We start from the raw sequence: 25,564 nt of genomic DNA on the forward strand, positions 1-25,564 counted from the left end.
CTTTCAGTGAAAGCTGCATAAACCTATAGGATTTAGATCCTATACTTTATAGACCAGGTAATACAAGTTTTTTTAAGCTGAATGGAGTTTTAAAGGTTTGCCTTTTTAATTTAATTTTTTTGTTTCTTAAATTCTTGAATGTACTTCTCTTTTTTTCAAAGCTTTTTTGATCATGGTTTTGAAATCTTAACAGTAAGTGTAAATATTTAAATAGACCTATAAATTTTTTAAGCCTTAACTATTTTTGGAGACCATTTCATTGATAACACTATACTTTGGAGTTGGAACTGGAAATTTAGCAGTGAGGGCTTTTAGAGCAGAAACATGGCTTTTCCATACTTTCATTATTCAGCCAACTTCAAGCATATTGTTCAAATAAATACATAAATAAATATAAGAACAGAAAATTGCAATCATATTCTTAAGCAGAAGAGCAAAGATCTCAAACAACTTTTCTCTATGAGAAATGTGACTAAAAAACTTCTGCTGTAAGAACAAGCAAAGTTACTTCTTAACAGGATTCTCTGGTGAGATAACCTGAGATAGCAAGGGGCTGTGCTTGACACAGAAAACATCTTTCACTCCAGGGTTTACAGATCTTAGATTCCTGCTCTCCTGGTTAGAACTAGATGATGGTTAAGGGATCTCCCAGCCCAAACTATTCTATGGTTCTATGATTTGCACTGCTATCAGTAGCTCTAAATTTTTTCCCAAGTTAGTCATGCCCTACCTCTTCCCATTTTTATTTAACTTTAGCATGCTGTGGTGTTATATATCATGCCTTGGGTTTTTTGGTTCCTTTCTTGGAATTATGATCTTGACACATCATCTCAGTGCTCTGTTTTATGAGCCTCACTAGTGATACTGTGTTATTCTGAAACAACAGAGCTTTATATTTTTTTATTTATACTTGATGATTAAGTTGTAAATATTATCCAGTCTCAAACTGGGTGTTGTCTGTAGGAATTTTTGGAGTGTTAAGAGTATCTGCACAAAATTATAGTTGCTGTCAATCATGAGTCTTTGGGATTGGCTGGAACTGGCCCTAGAATATCTTGCAACATCAACAAAAAATTACATATTTTTATCAGATGACATATCCTTTTCTATCATATGTAAAACATTCTGTATTCTTCAGACAATCTCTGAAAGGTGATATACTGGGCCACTGATGAGTCAACAAAGAAAAAAAGATGCCTTATAGTATAATTAAATGGACTCTAATAGAAAGAGGAGACAGCTAACTCTGGAACAGCCCACAGAGAGCTCCAAATAATAAACATCCTACTTGAACTGAGATGATGATAGCTGAAAATACATTAAGTAGACAGAGAAACAAAAACAAATGAAGGTAAGAACTCAGTCAAGCAGGTTGAAGTGGAGTAAACACTTTGTCAGGAGCGTAGCCCATGTCAGTGCTAATGCGTTTTGCATTAGCCTGTAAAATACTGACTCTTGGCATCAGAGCTAATGACAAAAATCCACAACAGTTTTACAGTATATACACATGCAGGAACAATGATACCATAAGAAAGATTCTTATCTGTTAATGTTTTGAGTTTTTTAAATAATATTATAGCATGTGAAAAAACTGGTAACAAATGGTGACAGTCATTACACAAATGTCTTACTGTTCTGCAGTTGAGTTTTGATCAATAATCAATGAAACAAGAGGTCAGACAGTACCAGAAACACACACCAAATGAAGTTGTTTTTACAATGTTATTCATAGGATGAGATTAATCAGGCTAAACTTTTGGTAAGAGGATTACATATAAATGTATCAATATTAGGAGGATTTGTGGCTTCATTAGCAACTGCAGAGGAAGAAATACCTTCATGTATGCTGCTAGCAGAAATACTCTCTGAGATTGGTTGAGATTCCCAAAATAAATTTCAGCCCTGGAGGGTTATGCAGAGGACAGTGCTATCATGTGCCTCTAGTCTTGTTACCTAGTCTGAGCTGGTGTTGCTGGCAGTTGGGAAACAGCCAGTGCTCACTGCAAGGTGAGGGGAAAGGGCCTGAAGGCAGTAAGGCAGTGCTGTGAGGCTGAGGAGAGGGCTGTGGGCTGCTGGAACAGCAGAAATCTGCTCCTCGGTGGAATTTCTGTGTGTGGACTGTACAGGCAGAGCCTCTAGCAATCTGGCCTTGAACTCATTTCCCCATCTCTGTTTCCGTGTGGCAGAGGTGGTACGTGGGTGCTTGTGCCAGCCTCATGCCAGGTTTGGGGGGCGGCAGGCCAGTGAGAATGCGAGTTGAGAAGTTGTCAGGGTGCCCCTGCATGGTGTCTTGCATTTGGAGCAGTTTGAGTTAGTTGGTGCGTTAGACCAGCTCTGAAGCAATTGCTGGGAACATGGAAACTGGGCCAATAGCAAGGTCAGAGGCATACAACAAGGGGCTTTAATCTGTCACCAGAGCATTTGCAAATTTGCTGGTGGTCCCACTTTTTATACTAAGACAGAAGGAAATTAGAGGACTTCCCAAGATGAGAGTAAGTCATGTTAGAAACAAGATTTAAAACTTTGTCTTTCATCTCTAAGCTCCAAAAGCAGGGAGTTTTGAGAACTCCTCTATGTAAGGGACTATAGCTCCTATCGGCTGAGCCATATGTAACAGCAGAATGGCTGACTCGGCATTTCAGTTATGTCTCACTAGACTTGAGTCTTGTCAGGGAGTTACTAAATACACTCAAAGTGCTCATATGCTGCTAGACTGAGATCTTTCTTAGTGTAAGGTTTTGGACTATCCAAAGGTATGTTTATGCCAACATTAACAGAATATTATCACTTGGTGTTGGTGTAGATGTTTCAGAAGTTCTTGTTAAAGCTTGAAATGACCTGCCTTTTATGTGCTTAATTAGAGGAATTCTTGAATGGCTTGTTGCACTGCTGAAGTAGGTTGAATTCCTGTTTGACTGATAAAGATGCATATTGTAACCTTCAATGAACCATGGTTTTATGTGTGAATGAAAAGCAATATAAGTATTGCATCTTCCATTCTTCACATTTGAAATGCATTAGACTTATTTTTATCTTCCACCTGTTTCTTCCTTCTGACTACCCAGGTTTTTTATTCTCCTGTTTGGATATCCACCAAACAATGTACCCACCGAGTTCTTAGCTATATAGCTCATTAGTTGGGCACTTCAGTTTGCATACTTTGCAAAAGTTTGGATACTTTAACTTTTAGTTACGTCTTTATTTATTTTAGGAATCAGCTTTTAATATCTGATCCTTTGAGAACAGGAGGGTTTATTGGTACAGTTTGTGTGAGAAAGTGTGTCACATTGGGGTAGGGCAGAATAATTCCTCAGGGTTTTGGGTTTTGGCAGAAGACTGCTTGGACTCTTCATGTGATAAAAGAATGAATCAATGTAGCAGTGATGTCTGTAATTTCTTATCTAAGGGGAGACATGAGAAATTCTCACCTTTCTTGTGTACAATGAGATCATCACTGTTCTCCCTCGCAGGTACTCATCACACAAGCACACTTGATCTCTGTGTTTAACAGTACTCCAGTCCTAAGTATGGAATAAAATTACCCTTACCTAAACTATTTGCTTATCACTAATCTTAAAATCTCCAGCAGCATCCTGGTTGTGTTGCTTTTAATGCTCCCATTGTTTTCCTTTGTACTTGAAACTCTGGCAGTCCAGATCACTTGTATCTGGTGGCAAGGTGTCCAGTGGGTTAGCTTGATGTTTCCAGACATCAGTTCCTTTTGCTTTCTTGAACCTTTTCCTGTTTTATTTCATCAAAACATCTTGAGTTCAGCTACTCTGGTTTATCCAGATAGGAGTTTGTTTTTTTACAGTGGTGTTGCATGAAGCTTTGCTGGTGGCCCTCATGATGATGAGTTTTTGGTTTTATGGACTAAGTCCATAGTAGTAACTAGGAGACTGAAATGGAGAAAGAAAATAAGCATTAAATATAATTCTAAGGGGAGAATATAGCATGTACTACTCTTAAACACTGCTCAAAAGAATTGAAAGTTTTTGTAGTAATTCTTTTCCATAGATGCTACAACATCTATGCTACAACAGGGAAGTTGTGTGCTTGGGAATGGGAAAGCAGGGTGATTCATGAGACTGCAAGTGGGAGAGCTGATGGAGAGTGACAGGCTCTAATACCCACCTAGAAGGTTAGCTTATTCCCATTAATTTTCAGAGGAATATTTGGAATGCCATCGGGGCTTCTCTCTCCTATGCTTATGTAGAGACCATTTCTACAAGTTTTTTTATTCTAGCATCTAAAAAAACCCCAAAGTCCTCTTCATGGGCAGCTATTAATAACTGCTTAAAATAAGTTCCTGCAGAAGGGTTTTAGTTAAGAAGTGGTGTGGCTTACAACAAATTAGTCTCGCAATTTCAGTTAGAGAAAATATTTTGTATTTACTGGTTTTAAGGTAATAGCAGTATTGCAGTGCTTTATAACAGTGTTATGCTTTGTACAGCACATGGTACATATCATTAACTGGGAAGGGAGTTGTGACCACACAAAGTGCTGCTGAACTTGTTCTCTGCAATAGCTGCAGACAAGATTCTGAAGTATTTGCGCAAGTAAACTGATGGAACAAGTACAGGAGTACAGATTTTGATAGCTCATGATAAAGTACTGCCTGTGGTACTGATAGGATAGATCTTGCAGGAAAAACTACCTTCCTTGTAATGAAAAAGTAATTTTAGTAGAATGTACTTGAATGAGCTACTACTATTTGTGTATGTTTTCTGTTGATGGTTTAGATACAGAAAGAGACACTAATAAGTTGGTGAAGATTTTTATTTCATCGTTACAGGAGAAATCATGAACAAAGGAACTGCTGCAAAATTGTATTTTTGTCTGTTTCCTCTTGTTTTCCATACTTAAAATGTAAGATATTCAGTCTGGGTTAGTCCTGGGTGATTTAAATGCAGGTCTACTTAGGATTTAATTACTAGCCTATGAATTGGCATTTAAAAATCTTGCTGCTGGAAAGCATCGTAATAGCTATTCAAATGATTTATGCTTTAGGTTGAAATCACATGTCTTATATGGATTATGGGTTTATGGTAATTATTTTATTTGAGGTTATCAGAGAGAGATCATAATGTCTGGGTGCAGAAGAGCCACATTTCAACTCTCACAGTTCATGTAAAGTTAACAGTATCGGTACCCACGTGTACCTATGTCCCTAAGGGCAGTCGAGCATTCCTCAAGCGAAATACAAAGGAATAAAAATAATAATATGATCAGGACTTTACAGCTCTCTTCTGTTACTGTAGTATGTCAAGATACAGTGTTTATGTGTCATTCTATCATGGATTTCCATTGCTTATGGTTTGTTTTGTTTCAGCCTCTTGGAGCCAGCGACTATTTGGAAATATCAAAGCATTTTGACACAGTGTTTGTTCGTGACATACCACTTCTTACAATAGCAAAAAGGACACAAACTCGTCGTTTCATTACTCTTATTGATACCTTTTATGAGCATAAGGTGAGAACCAAGCCTTTCCTATACGCATAGGAACAATATTGGGAATCCTAAAACTGACTGTTGCTATTGGTTTGGAATAAGGCTTTCTGTAGTAAGGGTTTTGAAAATATAAGCAGAATGAACTAGTAGTGCAAAGAAACATCATTCCAGCTTCACAAAAAAAAAAAAATTAAAGAATGGTCCCATTGCAATAAAGGCAAATAAACAGATGGGTTTTTTTGTTTCTGTGAGTATTAAGTATAAGCATAAATATAAGCCAGAGCTCTATTGCCTTTCTTGAATGGGGATGTTCTTTCCTAACCCAGGAAAACAACAGAAGCCATGTCATTATTTTAATAATGAAAGACTGTGCTGCCAACTGTGCTGGAGTGAAATGGAGATTTTTAGATTTTAATCTGTAGGGGCAGTTGGTCAGGAATCAGTGTTTTTTTTGATCAGGAAGGAGGAGTTAATAGCACAATTGCATCATAAAGTTTAAAGAAAACAGTCACTATAGGCTTTACATTAGATTGCAGAATTGCTCATGGAATAATAATGATAAATGCAGCACTTCATGTGGATTTACAGAGATTTCAAGCATGGAAGCAAAATCAGCATAACTAAAAGTGCAGTTCCTGTTTAAGGTGATGGTTTTTTAAAGTGATGCAAGATTTGAAACACTATCTTATACGTGATTATATTTACACACACTTAAACATTTATGCAGTTGGGAAGTGTCAGTTGAGGTTGGTTATTTTCAAGGATGTTCTGGCATGGCTTGTTGATCAGAAAGACCCCAACTCAGTGAGGTATTGAACTAACTCACTGTATGAGTAGTCACATTCAAATCAGCCATATTCAAATCAGTGTCATTCAAATTAGCCAGATTCTTTATGCTTCATGGTTTGGAAGTGGACATTTGCTAAGACAAATATATGCTAACATTACTATGCTAATATTAAACTAATGTATTAGAAATAGGAGGATGATCTGCTCTGTGTTTGTGCCATCATTAAGAGTTGTAAGCAGTCACTTTCTATTACTTCCTCCATAGGAAAAACACAAGTGTTAAACTCCCATCAAAAGTGGGTGTTAGGAAAAACACCTGAGCATATTTGTGGATGTCTGTCCACAACGCAAACATCTTGCTTGCATGCTCTCAACATGAGTCTCCTTCTGTAGTATGATTTCAGTCTGTCTTCATTGCAGCCGCATCTCTCACTGCACAGTGTATCTCCTCCCAGCAGACATGAAAACAGCATCATTATTTTTACTATCAAATAACTTACTGGAGTAGCACAGATGAAGGCAAGAAAGGCTTCACTCAGCCTTCTGGGATATTTGGAATTTAAATATTCTTTAAATAGTGTAGTGCATCTACCCACCGAGAGGACTCTCACTTAGGGTGAAAAGTAAGCATTGCTTACTATACAGCTGTTATTTTAGAAATTAGACTTTTTGGTGAACTCATTGCCTGTGTAGCAGATATTCTGAGCATTTGATAGCACAGTTCTGTTCTCTGAGTAGAAGTTACATCAGTTGTTACTAAGAAAAAGATCCTGTAAGGATAACACTCCATCTGACTAAGGTAGATTTATAACAGCAGTGCTAATAAGAGAAAGGAAAAACACTGGGGTAAAAACACTGACGTTTTAACTTGAAATTTGCTGTGCATAGGTCATGTGTTTGATCCCGTAAAGCCCAAGTGACGATGTTGTTCCCTGTTCTCCTCGTTTCAGGTGCGCATTATCTGTTCCGCGGCAGCTCCTCTCCAAAGCTTGTTCCTGGTGGAACACGGCAGCGGTGAACTGCAGGACAACAGAGTATTGATGGATGATTTGGACTTGAGCCAGGTACATGATTTTAACATCATCTCCCTTTTGTAACAGAATTTGGTTTAGTGTCATAATTGCAGCAGTATTTTAGGAGGGGGAATCAAGAAAACCTTTAACTAATGATTTGCTGCCTTTTTTGCAGTGTCCATGTTACTCTGTTAATTACATGTTGTGCTACTTATTCATAGTCAAAGAAAATGTCACTACATGTAGAACCATTTTATGTAAGTTTTTGGGTCATTTTGAGTATTAATCATTGTATCTGTTCAGTCATATGAAAATGCTGATTTAAGTTTAGTGCCTACATTTAAAATACAGAAATAAAAGATGGTTTGTTCTACCTCTTCCTAGACTACAGAACAGCCTTAAAAGTCCTCACAAACAGTACTACTTTGCATGTTGCTTATTCTGTTTTTCCTTGTAGCCCAGTTATTGCTAATGACTTTTAAAATAATTTGTTTAAATTAATATACAATTAGTCAACAAAAAAGGGAAAATAGATGGTTAACCTGTTACTGTGTTGTTTTAAAACCAAATTATTCTTTTTCCTATATTCCTTCAGGGGAATATAGCAAATATATTTGCTATATTTTCCCTTCAGGGGAATATAGCTGAAATAGGTGCTTTTCTTTAATTTTTGGGCATTAGTTTTAGTTTTTTTGGTGCCATGCTGCTGACTTTTTTTGTCAAAGACTGTAAAGCACTGAGCTTTAGGAGTTATCAATATGCACTTCAGTACAGCCTTGAGTCTCACAGGTGTGTGATGCTGTTTTTGTGTGCTGATGTAGGATTCTGCCAAAGGACTCTCCATGTTTACAGGAGAAGAGGAAGTCTTTGCCTTTCAGCGTACTCTTTCACGGCTCACAGAAATGCAAACTGAGCAGTACTGGAATGATGGGGACAGAAGCAAAAAAACATAATTAAAAGTTGAATGAAATCACCAAGAAGTACAATTACAGCATGAAATCACCAAGAGGAAAAATTGGAAAAGCTTCGGAAAAGAACTGGAAAGCTTTTTAGCACAACTTGAATAATAATTGCACTTTATCATCTGGACCATGTTTTCTTTCATTAATAGTTTTTTGAGCTTAAGACATGAGGTCTCATCAGTTATTTTTCTGTACCACCAGTGTGTGGATATGTGAAATTTTGCCTTCATTTGTTCTTACCTGTCTGGATGTCCGGGTCCATACAGTGGTGGTGAACAGAATTACATCCAGCTGGTGGCTGGTCAGCAGTGGGGTTCCCTAGGGCTCAGTACTGGGGCCAGCCCTCTTCAATATCTTTATCCATGGTATGGACAAGGGGATCAAAGTACACACTCAGCAAGTTCACAGATGATGCTGAGTGGGTGGGAGTGTTGATCTGCAGAAGGGTAGGAAGGCTCTGCAGAGGGATCTGGACAGGCTGGATCAATGGGCTGAGGCCAATTGTGTGAGGTTCTACAAGGCCAAACTGCCAGGTCCTGCCCTTGGATCACAATAACCCCAGGCAGCCCTACAGGCTGCAGCAGAGTGGCTGGAAAGCTGCTCAGGGGAAAAGGACCTGGAGGTGCTGGTCAACAGAACATGAGCCAGCTGTGCCCAGGTGGCCAAGAATGCCAATGGCATCCTGGCCTGTATCAGCACCAGGGCAGGGATTGTCCCCCAGTACCCGCACTGGTGAGGCCATGCCTTGAATCCTGTGTTCAGTCTGGGCCCTCCACTACAAGAAGGACATTGAGGGGCTGGAATGAGTCCAGAGAAAGGCAATGAAGCTGGTGAAGGTTCTGGTGAACAAATCCTGTGAGGAGTGGCTGAAGGAGCTGGGGGTGTTTAGCCTGGAGAAAGGAGGCTCGGGGAGGTCCTTATTGCTCTCTACAATTCCCTCAATGGAGTCTGTAATGAGGTGAGGATTGGACTCTTCTCCCAGGTAGCCAGTGACAGGATGAGAGGACACAGCCTCAAGCTGCTCCAGGTTCAGATTGGACATGAGGAAGAATTTCTTCTTTGAAAGTGTTGTCCAGTATTGGAACAGGCTGCCCAGGGAGGTGGTGGAGTCACCATCCCTGGAAGTGCTAAAGAAATTGCTGGACATGGCACTTAGTGCTGTGATTTATTTGATAGGGTGATGTTTGGACAAAAGTTGGACTTGATCCTGGAGTTTTTTTCCAACATTAATGATTCTCTAAAATATAACTTTGAGGTTCAGGAAATTTAATGGGTTTAGAATTTTTCTGGAGGATTGGTGTACGGAAAACATTGATGGGCTATGCAGAGGCATTTTATGATGTCACATGAAGTCGGCACTTCATTGTTTATGCACTTCTTCTGTCAGGTACAATGCTGCTTGCACAAAAGAAAAATCAAATGCTTTCTTTAAGAAACTCCTGATATTGTCCATGCCAGACTGTTGGAATTCTTCTGTAGTGTGTTCTGTTTTGCTTTTTTTTTATTATTCTCAGATTCTAGCTATGTGTTGACATTCAGGCTCTAGGAGTTTTTTCTAAGCAGACTGTTGCTCAGTCTGGTTCATTGAAAGCTAATGGTTTTAACCAAGAGAGAACCCTGAGGAGGAGCTTTAAGGTACTTGAAGCTGCACAGGATTAAGATCTAAGTAATGGATGGGAAAAGAGAGAGACCTTGATAAGACAGGCTATGCTGTAGCAAATAAGTGCAAATTCATATTCTTCCTAAATTTAGTGGTTCTTACAAGCCTGAATACACTGCCTTTACACCAATGATGTCTCTACCCTGAATTTTCTTAGGCTTCTTCTACACCAAACCTTCCACTGCTGCTAACACACCTGCCCTGATCTGGGGGGAGCAGTACTCAGTATTACTCAGGCAATTCATCCTGTTACCATAGGAATGTGTTTTATGGAAAAGACAGGATAGTAATTGATACCTCAAGACACATCACCCATCCTCATCTTTGTGGTTGGAAACTCTACTTTAGTTAAAAGATGCAGTGGCGTCATTCTTGATTTTAATCTTAAGTTAAACAAAACATGGTATTGTGTGTATTGGCTTATCATGTATTTTTATAAAGCAATCCTAAGAGCATATTTAGAAACTTTGAGTAGAAAAGAAACATGTAGATGGACTGAAGACTGTCCTCATTTCCTAGGGAGGAGATATATAACACACTGTGCCCAACTTTGAGAGGTTATCTTGGATTTTGCAATATATTTTTCTGTCTGTTACCAAATTGTCTCACATCAATTATCATCAATTGTCAGATTTACAAAAAGCTTCTAAAAGGGCCTTCTGGGCAGCAGGGAGGGCTGGAGAGGTCCTGTGCACTTACTTTTGTTAGGGAGGCACGTGCTCAAGTCTGGTTTTCTGTTCTGATCCCTTCTGTTTGTCCTGGAAGTTACTTACACTGGTCATACCTGCTCTTCACATAATTTTTAAAGCCTATATGTATAGTTTGCAGCTCATGGAACTATAATATTATTCCCACAAGGGTGACTACCATGGAGAATTTTAATGCATATTTATGAAAACTCCAATCAAAACACATTGCTTATACTGAAGAATATCCAAATAACTGGTGGATGTTTTCAGAGATTCAGATTAGGTTTCTCAACCTAGGGACTATTGACACTCATGCATGTGTGTCTGTATATACAAACACATTTATGTATTTAATTTATACATGTATATAGAAATCTAGATAGAACTAATATATATCATTTAAGTGTGTGTGTTTCTGTGTTTATATGTGGCACTCTATACCTATCAGCCTGGGACTGTGCTGATAACTCTGCTGAAGCTTCAGCCTTGACTTCTTTTGAGTAGCATTCAAGTGCTTCCTGCCTTGAACCAGAATGTGTTGTCCAAAAATGGGAGATGGTGGTAGATAACCTAAGGCACTTTGCATATAGATATTTATTTACATTCTTTTAAAAACTGTTTATATGTTTAGCCTGTATGTCCTTCTCTGTCAGGTGGTACAGGTGTGTAATCCTGCAGAACACAGATGACATGTGTGGGACATGTGGGAGAGGAGATCCTGGCAAGTTCTTCATTCCCACAGGGACAGGCCAGGGAAGTGAGGTGTTTCTCCACCATGTGGGTGATGATGAAGCTCCTTTAACCACAGAGTCCCTGTTTGTGTTCAAACTGCTGCTGCTTTGCCATTGGTATTTGAGGCTTTTCTGAAGTCTGAATGCACAAACCCCAGTTCAGATACCCCAGGTTTTTGGAAGTAACTCAGATACCCCAGGTGTTTAGAAGTGCAGTGGGACTGATGTACCATTGAAAGCCTCTAAGGATATAGATGAGAGCTGTGAAAACACAGGAGGGAAGTTCTGAAAAGCTTCCAGAGTCAGCATTGCTTCCAGAAGACATTGCTAAATAAAACCATAGTGCTTGTCTTTCCTTGGCCAGCATGGAATTTGTCTGTTGGGAGTCCCTGGTAGACACCAGCAGTAATCAAGGAAAATAAATTGAGAAGATTACAGAAAGTGTTTTGAGGCTGAAAACAGGAAAAGTTGCCTAAATCACTGTGCTGTATTTGTGATTGTGCTGCAGAGGGAGATTTGCCACTTTTGGGTCAGGTCCTCAGGGAGAAATTTATTGGACCAGTTTCTCAGCCAGCCCGGATACCAGGGCAGAAGGTGCCTCAGTAACCACAGAAGCAGCACATTTATGCCCATGTACCTCCCTGAAGAAAGTGAGGCCCTATTTGCTTATTTTACAATGCTGTAGCATGTATAACACCTTTTTCCAGTGCTCAGTTGGGGGTGCTGCTTCTGGGGTCAGACACCTTCCAGGAAACTGGTGCCAGCCAGAATCTCACTGGACACCATGGACAAGAGTGGTTGTGTCGTGCCCCAGGATGCTGGGCCACTTGTGCTCCCAGCTGTCCTGTCCTCTGCTGCCTGGCCTGCTCCTGCTGCTGTGAGACAACAATAGCCCATGACTTTATTCCACATGACTTTATTCCCACATGAAGATGTTTTATTTGCCAAAACGTAAACAGTGAGATGCCTTTGACTAAATTATGCCCCTCCATAATAGCCTTAAAAATTGCTGGATGGATGCTGGATGCTTGTGGTGGATACTTCTGTCCAGAGTTTAAGTCCTGGCTTTTTAGGGTTTTCTTAATTTGTGAATTCATGTCATCTCAGATCTGCATCAAGTTTTTATTTCTTTTAGTCATTTAGGAAACATTATTGACAAGTTATTTTTAAAGGTCTTTTCAAGTAACCTTTATTGATGTGTTATTTATTGACCTATAATATTTTGCTGTGATAGGAAGTAAAATCCTGGGGATTATGGACCATGTGAAACACTTCGTGTTTTCTAAAGTTCACATCCTGGCTGAGAATCTCACAACTAACTTCTTTCAAATACTTAATTGACCAAAGAATGTTCACAATACCCAAAAATTTAACTTTTTTTTTTTTAAATAATAAACAGGGAATTCTGTTTTTCAGAGTTACCATTTTCAGTATTTGTTTCTGTGCTGATTGAGGGAACAATTGCAGTATTTTGGGTAGGACAAGACAGCCTTCCAGAGGCTTTAGAGGGATTGAAGATGCACTTTTTGCTGTTGCTGGTTTTCAATCTGAAGAGGAAAACCATTAATGGCTTTTCTTTTAGTAAAGGTGTTCGTGATGACACCACAGCTGGATAGATGGCACCTATTTTGCAGCAATCTAAGCATGAAAAAAAGCAACTGACCAGGTTTCAAACAGTGCCCAGCACAGTCACCAGCCATGTAACAAGGAGGAAGAAGAGTCTCTCTATCAAGATATAGCTAACAGAATTAAGATTGGGATTTTTCTTTCTGCAATTGCCTGGGTCTGAATACACCTGGTGCCTCAGTTTCCCTGTTGAAAAAATGGGAATGATGTTACTTTCTTACTTTTTAACTCTGGCATGCTGCCAGGCTTTTCTCATTAATATTCTAAGATGCTTGCTGAGACTCTGGGATGAAAATACTTCAGTAAAGTATGTAAATACTGCAAAAAATTAATTTAGCTACTCAGAGTGGATTAGTCTTCTTGTTTGGGTTACAGAATTAATGTCATCCACTGAACACCACGTGCCTCGTGGTAGTGATTTTGTTTTAAATAATGCATCTATTTTAAGAATTTATTTAAAGGAAAAAAAGAGATTTGAGATTAAAATTGTAAACAATTTGTGTGGTTTTTATTTTACTTGTAATAACAGATTTCCCATAAGATTTATAACAATCTCAGATTCTATAGATGCGAAATACAGTGGCTTTGTAAATTCTGTTGGGATTTTCCTTGTATACAGAAAATATTTTTTAAAATATGTCATTTTGAATCTAATATATTACAGACTGAACACTGTCAAATCTATCTGTCATTTGTGAAGAATTTATCTTGTAATAAAAATTAATAAATCCAGATTTTATAAACTTGTCACTTATTCATGCTGTTTTTAGATATGTGTTCTGGATAGACAGACCCACTGTTACTTAAAATAATAGACTGTTAAGGGGTTGGAATGGACCTTTAAGATCATCTAATCCCAACCTCCCTTGCCATGGGCAGGGACACCTCCCACTAGACCGGGTTACTCAAGGCCTTATCCAGCCTGTCTGGGAACACTGCCAGGGATGGGGCATCCACAGCTGCTCTGGGAAACCTGTTCCAGCACCTCACCACCCTCACAGTAAAGAATTTATTCCTAGTAGCCACTCTAAGCCCTCCCTCTTTTCAGTTAAAAGCCCTTTGTCCTGTTACTACCCTTGTAAAAAGTCCCCTTCCAGGTCTCTTGCAACGCCCTTTAGGTACTGGAAGGTGCTGTAAGGTCTCCCTGGAGCCTTCTCCAGGCTGAACAACCTCACCTCTCTCAGCCTCCATAGGAGAGGTGCTCCAGCCCTTTGATCTTCATGACTTAGTGTGCTTGTTTTTCTCTTGAATCTCAGTATCCAGGGGGCAAACCTGGACTGGCAGCACTGCCAGTTTCTGGGCATGTGGTTGCCTGTGCAAGCTGTAGCCATTGCCCTACACATGGTTCAGCTTTTGGGTTGGAATATCCGGGGCTTGTCAGAGAGGTCCTCATTCAGAAGTAGTTTAGACTTGTCTGCCTCTGTTACTGCTGCCAGCAGCCCTAATTTTTGGGCTTGGAACCCTTTTTTCAACCTCTGGCTCTTTCCTCCAACAACTTGAAGGTGAGACAAAATAGCTGTATGCAAGCCACAATTAAAGTGCTTCCCCCCCCACTGTAATTTGGAATTCTTACTGTTCAAGATGGGCTTTTGCTGTCAGCCAATTAGTTCCATGGTTAGTTGTTACAGGTTTTGCCCAGCTTGGAAAATTGCCTGGGGAAGCAGTTAGTTAACATGTAGGCTGGCAGAGAACCCCCACACTGGGGGCGTCTGAGGATCACTGCAGCTCCCCAGTGTAAGTGCCCTGAAGGAGCACCTCTGAGTGCTGAGAATGGGAGAGCGCTGCTGCAGCACGGCACTTCTCCATGGGTGCCAGTTCTGGCTGGCAGACGGCAAGCAGTGTTTCACAGTTAGGACTTGAGAAACCAGGAGTGTAAAATTTTTAGGAAAGGTTAAACTTTGAGCCTATTTCTCTATCTTTTACTGCAAACATTATATTTTCCCATTTCTTGAAGAGGGATATTGTAATTGGAAGTCAAGCAACAAACTTGCTCCAGTATCTTGCTTGCAGCATTGTGGTATCCAGTGTTTGAGAAGAGCACTGAGAATGGGATGTCTTACTCTCCCATTACAGATTCACACAGGTTTGTGAATCTGTACCATCAACAATGGTTGCATGCCTTGTCACTCATGGAAACATTGGACCCTTCTCCAGATCAATTTAAGATCCTGGTTTTTCCTTTAAACATCCTGCAGCAGTAAGCTGGTGGGGCTTAATAAGAAATTTTGCTCAAAAAAAGTCCCTTAGCTTTTCTGCCTCTTCTGAAATTCTTCAAGAACAGGTTTTGCCAATCTGCCTTTGTTGCTTCTCTTGTGTCACACTGATCCATTTCCTCTCAGAGATGAGCAATCCCCAACATGTCCATCTCTTGTCAGTGGATTGCTCCTCATCATGGAATACTTAATATTCTCTTGTTCTGTAACCTCATTTCTGATGGAGAAGCACAGGTTTTTGTGTCTCAGCTTCCCCAAGACCCCTGGGCTTAGAGTTTCCTGCTGCTTGGCTTTGGGCCTCAAGAGCTCTGGCATACAGGAAAGACAGGGTGTGGGGTCTGGGGATACACCCACACATCTGCAGAAAGGGAGACATTTCTGACGCTTGGCTTTGGGGCACTGCCTGCTTTTGCCTCTGTCTGCCCAGAAGGGGGACTTGCAGTAGCAGTTCCTAGTGCGAGAGGAGAGAGAGGATAGAGCAGATGGAGGATGCAGGCCACTTGCTCCCTCTCCAGCCTTCTGCATGCTCCACATATTTGTAAAACAACTTTTGTTTTAAATTGAATTGATTTCTAAGAGAGCCATTAAAATACAGAAATGCTTCTCACTGACCTAGTACTCTGCATTCATGTTGGTAAAATTTTGGATGTGTTTCTATAGTCCTCCCGCCAGTTCTTTGTCAGGGTGAAGGGTTTAGTTGGCTCTGTTAATCCACTCTCTAGCTGAAATTGTTCATTTAAATCGTTATAAAAATCCACTCTTTTCCAATGTGAATCCTATATTTCCAGATTTGAGTACTGCTGCCAGTGCAAAGACTTCAAATTCTCTGAGTGCAACCACACTCTGTCAGTCCAAAGCCAAATTGCAAACACTTATCCACAATTCCCCTTACTCAGCTTTAAGCTATTTTTTTCCAGCAGGCAACAATAGCTGTAAAAGTATAGGGGAAGATTATTACAAGAGCTTAAGAAATGGTTAACTGATTTCTTCACAAGCGGTGGGATAATTCTACCACATTTTCTTATTGCAAGAAGTTACTTAATGTATTTTTAGCACATGGTTCTTCAGTGTCACAGTAATTAAGAGCAATCACAACCACTGAAAAATGAAGCATGGAACAAAAGATCAAGTGATTGTTTAAACTGAAGTCAACCAAACCAGGAAAAGTAAGCTCATTGACATGAAGAAAAAAGCTTTGAGTGCTCTGGTTTTTTACAATTAGCAAAGGCAAACACACTTGTGTAACTTTTTCAACATGCAGTGATGGATAATGTTCAGGTCACAACATGATGTGCTGGGTGGTGAGGTTTGTTCCTGCAGGCCTGTTAAGAGCATCACTCATGTCAGGTCTTTCCTGTAGCTGAGGTATGATGTGCCCAGCAACACTTCCTTGCTAATTGAGGTTCACACACTGTAAGCAGTTAACAAAGTTCCTCACGGGGGCAGGGGGAGCAAAGTTGGTTGGAAACACAGGCAGAGGACCAGTGTTCTCCAGTTGCAGTTGATGTCTCCCAAAAAGTAACATTTCAGGGGCCAGTGGAGAGAGAAGCAATCACTGTCCAGAAAAATTACAATCTGAATGGGCTGCCATTTCCAGTGCTTCACTAGGATAGTTGTGATTGCTATAGAAACTTCTGAAAGTGAGACAGAGAGGTTTTCCAGCACTGGAAATTGCAAATGGAGAAGGTTAGACTGGGTGCAAAGCCCATTCAGTCAGGCAGCTGCCAATCGAGCCTCTTTGCCAAGTAGATTGTAGGAAATGCTGATTAAAATGTCCATGGAATGCACCAGGCAAATTAAATTTCAGTAACAGCCGCCTGGGCAGTTTCAGTGGGCAGACAGCTCCAGCCTGTGGTGCACCTGGGCTTGCTCTCCCCCTGTGGCCTCTCCCAGGGCCACCTGCCCCTTGTACACAGGTACTGCAGTGATGCTGCAGCAGTGATGCTGTGGCCATGGCAGCCTAAGGATTACAAATGAGATGAGGTTTGTTGGGAAAGGTGGTAGTGACTTGTCTAGTAAAGGATGTCTGGAGGGGGAAAAAAATGCCAGACATCATTCCAGGTAAGGGAGCAGTGTCCCTCCCCAATCCAGCTTTGACATTTCTCCCAGGGCACAAGCTCAGGAGATGAGGGCTGCTGCTATGTTCACTGCCCTGTGACTGGGCTGGCACCCCCTGCCTGTCTCACCCACCCTACTCCCAGTGTTGGCATTTAAACAGGACTGCTGTCTTTGAACATTGCCTGCCAATCCCTTCCCCTCCAAACAGCCTGTAGTGGACAGCTGAAACTCTCCCTTTGGGGCAGAATAGTTGGCAGTACAGCCAGAAACCTGCCACAAACCAGGAGACAAGCCTGAGCCTGAGGGAGGTGTTGGTGCTTGGGTCTTCCCCTTTTTCACCTTTTCAGCAGCTTAGACAAGCCCCTGAAATCCCCTGCTGGGACACCCAGGTGCAGCTGCAAGTCCAGTAATGTTTCTTCTTAAGAAGCTGCTCTGAGCTCTTTTCCATACCCCCAGTCCCCAGCCCTTTCATCTGTGCTGGGGGAGGGTTTAATATCTTTTTAATATCCTTTTGTATTCGTTGCTGGCCTTGGTAAAACAGCTTGTCACCCTTCTGGCAGCAGGCAGGCAGCATTTATTCCAGTGCCTCGCTCCCCACCGATCCCCCTGAAGGAATGTTGGTATTAGTAGGCTTTATCACCATCGTAGTTTCATTTCCTTCTCTTTCCTGTGTCTCGCCAGCCTCCTTTGGTTTAAGGCAGTCAGTCAGAATAGTTTCAGGCAGGTAAGTGCAGACACAGGTAATGCTGTGATGCAGTCACACGGCCATTTCCCTTCTCCTGCAAAAGCTGGACGCAGCCAGTGTGCCAGGCTCAGGCAGCCTCAGTGCTGAGCCTCTCCTCCACCACATCCCTTCACTTAGGATAGCTGCTTTTCCAGTCGTGCTTGGCTTTGAGGCAAAACAATAAAACCGCTTTGTGAAACAAAGGAATTTCTTACCTAACTGTATTGCAGTTTCCAAAGGCTCTTCTTAGACTGGGCTTGGAAAAAAATGTTTGCATTTAGGTACACAAAATTATATGGCCTGCATAAATAAAAGCAATGAGATTTGTCTTGCAGCATAAAAGTGAACAGTGTAAAATGTCACACTTATCAAATCCATGAAATGTTTGCTGTATGGTTTTTTTCCCCAGAAAAAAAGAAAAAATGTGCTTTTGGTAGTGAATATAATGGGTATTTTGGTTTGGTTGTTATTCAGTTAATTTACAATTCCTCAATACACAGTTCTTCAAAAGTGAGAGTGACTTCATCCTGTGCTCTCAGAGCACCTGAGGACAAACATCAAGACACCTGCTCAAGCTGGTGCCTGCCACTGCCTGCCCAGTGTTTTTACATACGTTGGTTATTTGTTTTACCAACACCAAGCTGCTGCAATACTGTCTGTGTATATGTATTACATGTGCTCAAGGAGTTATGAATGTGTTCTGCAGTCCTTGTGGCCTGTAACTGCTCCCATAGCCATGAGTTAAGACTTGATTAATGGATGCTAATCTGTCAATTCCTGAACAATTCAGGAAATTAGTTATTGACATAATGGAGAAATTATCTGAGTGTATCACAGCAATCCATACTTGAGGACACCTCTGTCTGCTGGGGTTGACCTTAATAATTAACAGCTTTACCCAGTGCCCCAGAGGTGCTTTACAAGGCAAGAGGCTGAAGGTTAAATAGCTTCTGTGCATCAGATGTGCTCATTACATCACTATGTCTATAATGGCTTTTCTGAAGCCACAGCAGCTTGTTAATTGATTGCTCTCATTTCAAGGTCTTTCCAGGGGTCCTCTGTACCATTACAAAACTGCACCCTTGTCCTTGCCAGATTCCCTTTTCCTCTTCAGACTAACTAGTGTTCCCCCTCTGAACAGAGACTGCCTTTCATCCCTTCGCTTGCCCTTGGTGGGCTGCATGGTGCTGCTTGGGCACCCTCCATCCCACTCCTCCACCTCAGCTCTTCCTTTTGTCACACTCATAGGTTTGACAGCTGGCTTCCTGCTATTTAACCTCCACAGCATAGCATCCAGGCAACCCTGCAGTTCTTGGTTTGGTCCAGCATTTATTTCAGTTTTCCAAAATGACGTGGTGATGATGAATCAGAAGCAAAGTGTTGTAAGTGACTTGGTGTGGAAGAGGAACAAGGTTTGCAAGGAGAGCACAATCAACTGGGAAACTGGAAACCACCATTCATCGGTCACAGCCAGTATAGCTTCCTGAGGGGAAGGTCTTGCTTGTCAAACTTCATTTTACAACATGGGAACCCACCTAGCTGGTCAAGGGAAGCCAGCTGATTATTCTTTTTGAATTTCAGTAAAGCATTCAATACTCTGACAGTGTCCTTCTGGACAAAAGGTCGGGCACACAGCTGGATAAACACATCATGCCATGGGTGAGCCACTGGCTCACCACTGAGGCACAAAGGGTTATAGGGAGTGGGTGACATCGGACTGGTGACCTGTCACCAGTGGAGTTCCACAGGGCTCCATCTTCAGCCCTGTGCTCTTCAACATCTTCATGAATGACTTGGATGCAGAATCTGAAGGGATCCTGGATAAATTTGCCAATGATACTAAATTGGGAGAAGCTGTTGGGGCCCTCAAGGGCAGGGAGGCCCAGCAGAGACCTTGACAAATCAGAGGACTGAGCAGTCACCAACCATATGAAGTTCAATGAGGGAAAGTGCTGGACTCTGCATCTGGGATGAGGCAGATTCTGCATCCTGGATGCACGGACAGATGGGGAATGAGAGGCTGTAAAGCAGCTCTGTGGAAAGGGGAAGAGGAGGGGCAGATACTGATCTCTTCTCTGTGGTGACCAGAGACAGGACCTGGACAGGGAATGACCTCACACTGGGCCAGGGGAGGGTTGGGTTGGGTACTAGGAAAAGGTTCTTCACCCAGAGGGTAGGTGGGCACAGGCTCCCCAGGGAAGTGATTACAGCAGCAAGACCAAGAGAATTCAAGAAGCATTTGCACAATGCTATCAGATGCAAGGTGTGCTTCTTGGGGTGGTGCTGTGCAGGTCCAGGAGTTGGACTTAGATGATCCTGCGGGATCCTTCCAACTCAGCATATTCTATGATGCTGTGAACCTATGACCTGCTTCTCTGATCAACTGCAACAGCTGGAAATAGAAAAAAAATTCTGGGCTGAGAACACCTTTGCCAGCTCATTTAGAGCTGAAGCCATTGAACCATTAATGCCACAATGCCTATTTTAATTAATGCCTATGTCCCAAACAAGAAATGAGCTTCAGAAGTCTCAGCCTTTGGGTCAAAATCCTCCAATGTATTTAGGTACATGACTAGGGTGGAAGATGGGTCCCTGCAAAAGAGAAGCTGGACTCTAGTACCTCCAGTCTTTCAAACAGAAAGATGACTGGATACTTTTTGCATATTAACAGGATAAGCAGAGGGTAAAAATAGGGCAAAACGAGTTTCAGCAGAGTTTCCCATTTCTTGGCTTAAAACAGACACAAACTCCCATCTTCCTATTACCTTCACTCCACAGATCTCCTGTGGAAGGAGGAATGTCCCTCTTGCATGTGGGCAGGTGTACAAAGCCTGTCATACTGCAGGTTCTAGGGAGATTTTGCTGTTTCACTTGGGCTGAGATGCTCCTGGTGAAAGGAAATGTTAGGGAAGCTGTTAGGATCTGTGGGTCCCTCTCCTCTAACTTTGGTGCATCTACCATCAGTGACAACAGACAGGTTCAATGTCGTATTTTAAGTGAATTGATGCACCATTGTTCCATTATCCAGGCAAAACAGAGAGTCTGGGCTAAGGCAGGATAAACAGTAAATTATCATGAAAGACTGACTGAGAAGGGAAAACTAGCCCCTAGTTCTGTAGGAATGCTTTTGTGCTTGGGCACATCATACGCCATCATCTAGCTCCACTGTGTGTTGGAATCCCTTTTCTTGCCTCAGAGAAGGAAAAATTTTGTTGCTCAGCCTTTCCTAAAGAAGTGTGCACACAATTGCCTCACTCTCTCTTCATCAGGCTGTTGTAGTAGTGCCAAGCAGGCAATTTCTCATCAAACACCCTCATTGTTTATTGCAATTTCAGTGGCGCTTCCAGTCAAATGGCATTCCCTGTTCTTCGCTTGTCTTCTCCAGAATCTGCACACCCTGGCCTCTCTGATGGTAAAAAATTAGCAGGCTAGGGCTATTAAATCCTAGACTGGCAAGGAATTGTGGGGATACCTCTCCTTAGGATAACAAGAGTCATCCAAATAGCCCAGGTTCCCCACAAGACTTGCACCTGCTGGAGCTCTGGAAACACACCCACTCCCTCTGCAATCAGCCATTTCCCAGAGGTAAAAGGGAATACCTGCCTTAGGACACTGCTTTCGGCTTTCTCCTACTCTTGTTTGCAAAATCACAGAACAGCTTGGGATAGAAGGGACCTTTAAGTTCCCACCTCCCTGCCATGGGCCGGGACACCTTCCACTAGACCAGGTTGTTTAGAGCCCCACTCAGCCTGGCCTTGAACACTTACAGGGGCATCCGCAACTTTTTTTGGAAATCTGTTCTAGTCCCAGCTTTCCTCCATATTCTAAATCTGCTCTGGAGATCCCGCTGAAGCCCCGAGCGCCGCAGGGCTGGGCTGAGGGCGGCCTGCAAGGCGGGCAGAGCCCACAAGATGGCGGGCGCGCTCCGCGGCCGGGCGGCGGCGGCGCGGGCCCGCGGCCTGGCAAGGGGGGGGTGAAAATACACCCCAGACTGTCACCGCCAGGCCGAGAACAAAGTCAGGCAAACACGCTGTACTAGCCTGGGCTGAGAGCCCTTTCAGAAAGTTTAGTTTGGAGTAGAGAAGACTGAGAAGGGATCCCATTAATGCATCTACACCTGTCTCAACGGCAGGAGCCAGGAGGACGGTGCCAGACTACTTTCGGTGCTGCCCAGTGACAGGTTGAGGAGCAATGGGTATGAACTAAAACACAGTAAGTTCCATCTCAACATGAGGTAGAATTTCACTATGTTACTGGAATAGACTGCCCGTAGAGACTGTGGAGTGTCCTTCTCTGGAGAGACTCCAAATCCACCTGGACACGTTCCTGTGTCACCTGCTCTAAGTGACCCTGCTTTGGCAGAGGGATCAGACTGGAAAATCTTCAGAAGCTCCCCTCCATTCTGTGAAGCGCTGAAAAAAAAGAAAAAAAAAGAAAAAAAAAAAAAGAAAAAAAAAAAAAGGAGGCATGAAACACCCACACTTCCAGCATGGGATACAGCTCTGTGTCCCATGTCAGGGACGGTAGACACAAATGGGGGGCAGAGAAGTCGTGAGGGGCTGCAGGGTAGCTGCTGGACAAGGAAGTGTGGGGCAGGTGGGAAAGCAGAGCCTTCCACGGGACAGGGATGACACAACCTTCACCATGATTTATGTTTTTAAATAGATTTATGTTTTTTATACACAACCAGTCAATTATAACTTGGTTTTGGAAAGCAAGGGCTTCCTTGAAATTTGAGCTGCCTTATATCACAGAACATGCTGAGCTGGAAGGCACCCATAGGGATCATCGAATCCAGCTCCTGGCCCTGCACAGGACCATCCCCAAGAGTCACACCGTGTGCCTGAGAGTACTGTCCAAATTTCTTGAACTCTCCTGGTGCTATGACCCCATTCATGTTGCTTCGTCCTATCCCAGCCTTCTTCCCATGGCCAGATGCCATGACTCAGGCTGAATTGTCCCAGTCACAGCGCCAACAGGATCCTTTGGTGCAGGGTACAGGGCATACATACATGTTCCTGAGCAAAGCCGCAGGCAGACCCCTAAAAAGCCTTTGGAAAGCTTCTGCTTGGCTACCTTGTGACAGGGATCCACCCGGATCCTGTCTCCAACCCATCATTTGCCCAACCCATATTTGGCAGCATGTTGTCTGGGTGATAGAAGACTGTCTCCACTCTGGGGTGCAGAAGTTCTCATTGGGGGTCATTGCTGCCCCTGCATGTGGGGACTTTTTGCCAAGTGGAGCTGGTAGTGCCACCTATTTCTGGGATTAAAGTAATTGTGGGATGCTCCTTGCACAAACAGGTGTTCTTACAAGAAACGGTGACTCACACAACTTCAGGTGCTGCAGTGAATTCCCCACACTCAAGGGCACCTGTGTCAATGAATTGCTCTCTGTATCTCAGTGAAGAAATCTATCTATTGTGGTTGTCTTCTGCTAGGATTCTGTTCTCAAAAAATCACAATATCCAGAACAGACTTACAGGATTCTGGCTTTTGAACAAGCCTGAAACCCCAATGCTCTGAAATCTGGAGCACTTGTAGGATTTGGCTTATGACAGGCTCCTCAAAAATACCCCCATGACTATATCTTTATAAAAAGAAGATGGTCCTTGCTTGGGCTTACTATGGTTAAGAGCTTCAAGAAGCTCCTAATCCTGTTCTGCCACCCCTTCATCATCAGTGTCTCCACTTCTCCTCCTCCTCCCACAGGGTCTAGGTTGCAGAAATCCTATCCACTGACAAATCCTAGGAGAATGTATGGACTGTATCATCTCCAAAAACATGAGCAAAGAAACTAGAAGGTAGTAGAGAGGATGGGTCAACCTCTGTTTGACATTTCATGGGTTGTTGCTCAGTTTGGGTTTTTTCTAAATTATTTTGTTGTTTGTTTTTATAATGAGAGCAGCTCTTGTCTGCTTGGTCTTCCCCATGTGATTTCCCCTTCCAGGCTCATACCTCTGTTGATTGGTGCAAGCAGCTCCTTGTGCATTCAGGTTCTGTTCTTCTGAGGCACCAAACTTTCCCCTCATAAAGTGCAAGCACTCCACATAGCACTCAGGGAGTAAGGCGTTTCAGTGTTCGGGGTTCTTGCATACTTAAGTACCTTTTAGGCTCTATTTCTTAATCCTCAAGCATTAAAATTGCTAAATTCAAGTGGAAAATATAGATGAACTTGTTTAAACATTGGTCCCTTTGTGGCTTGCCTGAAGGAAGAAATTATATTGAGATTTTTTCCAAGTTAAACTATTGCACAAACACATTGAAGGGAGGTACATAAGAAGAGACCTTTCCTGGAAAACTTTGCCCCTATAGAGAATCTGCTGGAACAGAAGTCTGATGATATGCAGAAAAATTACCTCAGTGTTTCAAGATTATTGGTCCATGTAGAGTGAAGAAGAAACAAAGAAAAAAATCAGCTCAAATCAAGCATTTGGTTATGCTAGAGCATAACCCTCTCTGCAGATCTCTTCTCATAACCGTCCAAGCCCATGAAAGAACTGGCATCAATAGATGCTGAAGCCTACTGAAGGCCTTTAATGTAGCAAGTCAATGAACTTTGATGGAGCTGGCTTTTCTGGAAAGTCAGCTGGATTGCCAGGGCAACCACATCACAAAAGGATGCAGGATGGAAGGATACAGACATTTGCTGAAAAGTTCTACGGGCATGACAAAATTAAATGAAACTGGATGTCCTAGAAAACAGTTTTCACATTCATCATGTCTCTTGGCTGGATTCCATAGCATTACAGAAACATTTCTACAAGAATTGATTAATTTTCACATTCTGGGCCCTGGAGAACTTCCCATGCTGCTCAGAATAGGTAGGATTTTTTGAGTACAGGCTTAGAGGTGAGATCTAAGCCAGCTGGAGAGGGACAACATCCTTCAGTTACACATTACCATGCATATGACCAAATCCTGCATCAATAAGCTGAAAAGAAAAGAGAGTAAAAGGACTATCTGCCTATTTTATCCACATTTAGCAGCAGGGTATGCATATAAAAGCAGATGAACTGTGGGGACAACAGTAAGCTAATCTCAAACAGAGAGCAAAAGTAAATCTTTTCTCTGAGACAAAGAATAACCTTCATCTGGCCAATGACTAAACAAATAGATCCAAGCTGTAGCTTGGTAAGGTTAAAAGCAACATTAGTCCAGAGTTTGAAGAAGGTTTAGACTCATGGGTTCAGTTCAGACTAAAACATGGGTCCTTAAGTTCTAAAACTAAATGTTTCTTAAAGTCTAGGTGAGTTCCTGCCTAGGTCTGTTTGCAACTGCAGTCTTTGCAGAAAAGCCTACCAGTGGCTGCAGGTCTTCACCACTTCCATCCCTCCATCCAAAGCCTTATTCTTCTTACATCCTCTGTACTTTCCTGTGCTGGAGATCTTTGCTCATGCAGATACTTCTATTGCTTTCCAGAGGTATGAGGGCTTCAGGAAAACAGGTTGGAAAACTTCTTGTGTGTCTTCCAAAAGACCCCCAAATCTACACCAAACATGACCCCCCCCACTCCCACCCCCCCAAATTTTTTATTCTTCAAACTTTTTTTTTTTTTTCCCCCGCATAAAATTAAGTTCAGGACTCTCACTATTTAGAGATCTCAGGTCAAAATTCTGCTCTACCTCTAACTTCTCTGTTCTAGAG

At 42.1% G+C, this 25,564-nt stretch overlaps 1 protein-coding gene and 1 long non-coding RNA gene across 5 annotated transcripts in view; one reads left to right on the forward strand and one right to left on the reverse strand.

Moving 5' to 3' along the window:
* AFG1L (AFG1 like ATPase) overlaps positions 1 to 13,665 on the forward strand; it is a 66,453-nt gene extending 52,788 nt beyond the window's left edge. For 3 of the 4 annotated variants that reach the window (XM_086876733.1, XM_086876732.1, XM_023924106.2), the window contains exons 11-13: positions 5,333 to 5,473; positions 7,192 to 7,305; positions 8,076 to 13,665. In XM_086876733.1, the coding sequence (XP_086732859.1) occupies positions 5,333 to 5,473; positions 7,192 to 7,305; positions 8,076 to 8,207 (387 nt within the window). In that variant the 3' untranslated portion in view covers positions 8,208 to 13,665. The remainder of the gene's footprint in view (positions 1 to 5,332; positions 5,474 to 7,191; positions 7,306 to 8,075) is intronic. The other variant, XR_015283079.1, reaches the window with a different exon arrangement.
* On the reverse strand, positions 13,409 to 21,854 carry LOC111927131 (uncharacterized). The gene is made up of 2 exons (XR_002863398.2): positions 21,685 to 21,854; positions 13,409 to 18,082 (listed from the first exon to the last, which is right to left on the reverse strand). It is a non-coding gene; the product is annotated as an uncharacterized LOC111927131 (long non-coding RNA).
* Between the last annotated feature and the right edge of the window lie 3,710 nt (positions 21,855 to 25,564).

The sequence above is a fragment of the Cyanistes caeruleus genome, chromosome 2, assembly GCF_971803275.1.
Source record: "Cyanistes caeruleus chromosome 2, bCyaCae1.hap1.1, whole genome shotgun sequence".
Taxonomy (NCBI): Eukaryota; Metazoa; Chordata; class Aves; order Passeriformes; family Paridae; genus Cyanistes; species Cyanistes caeruleus.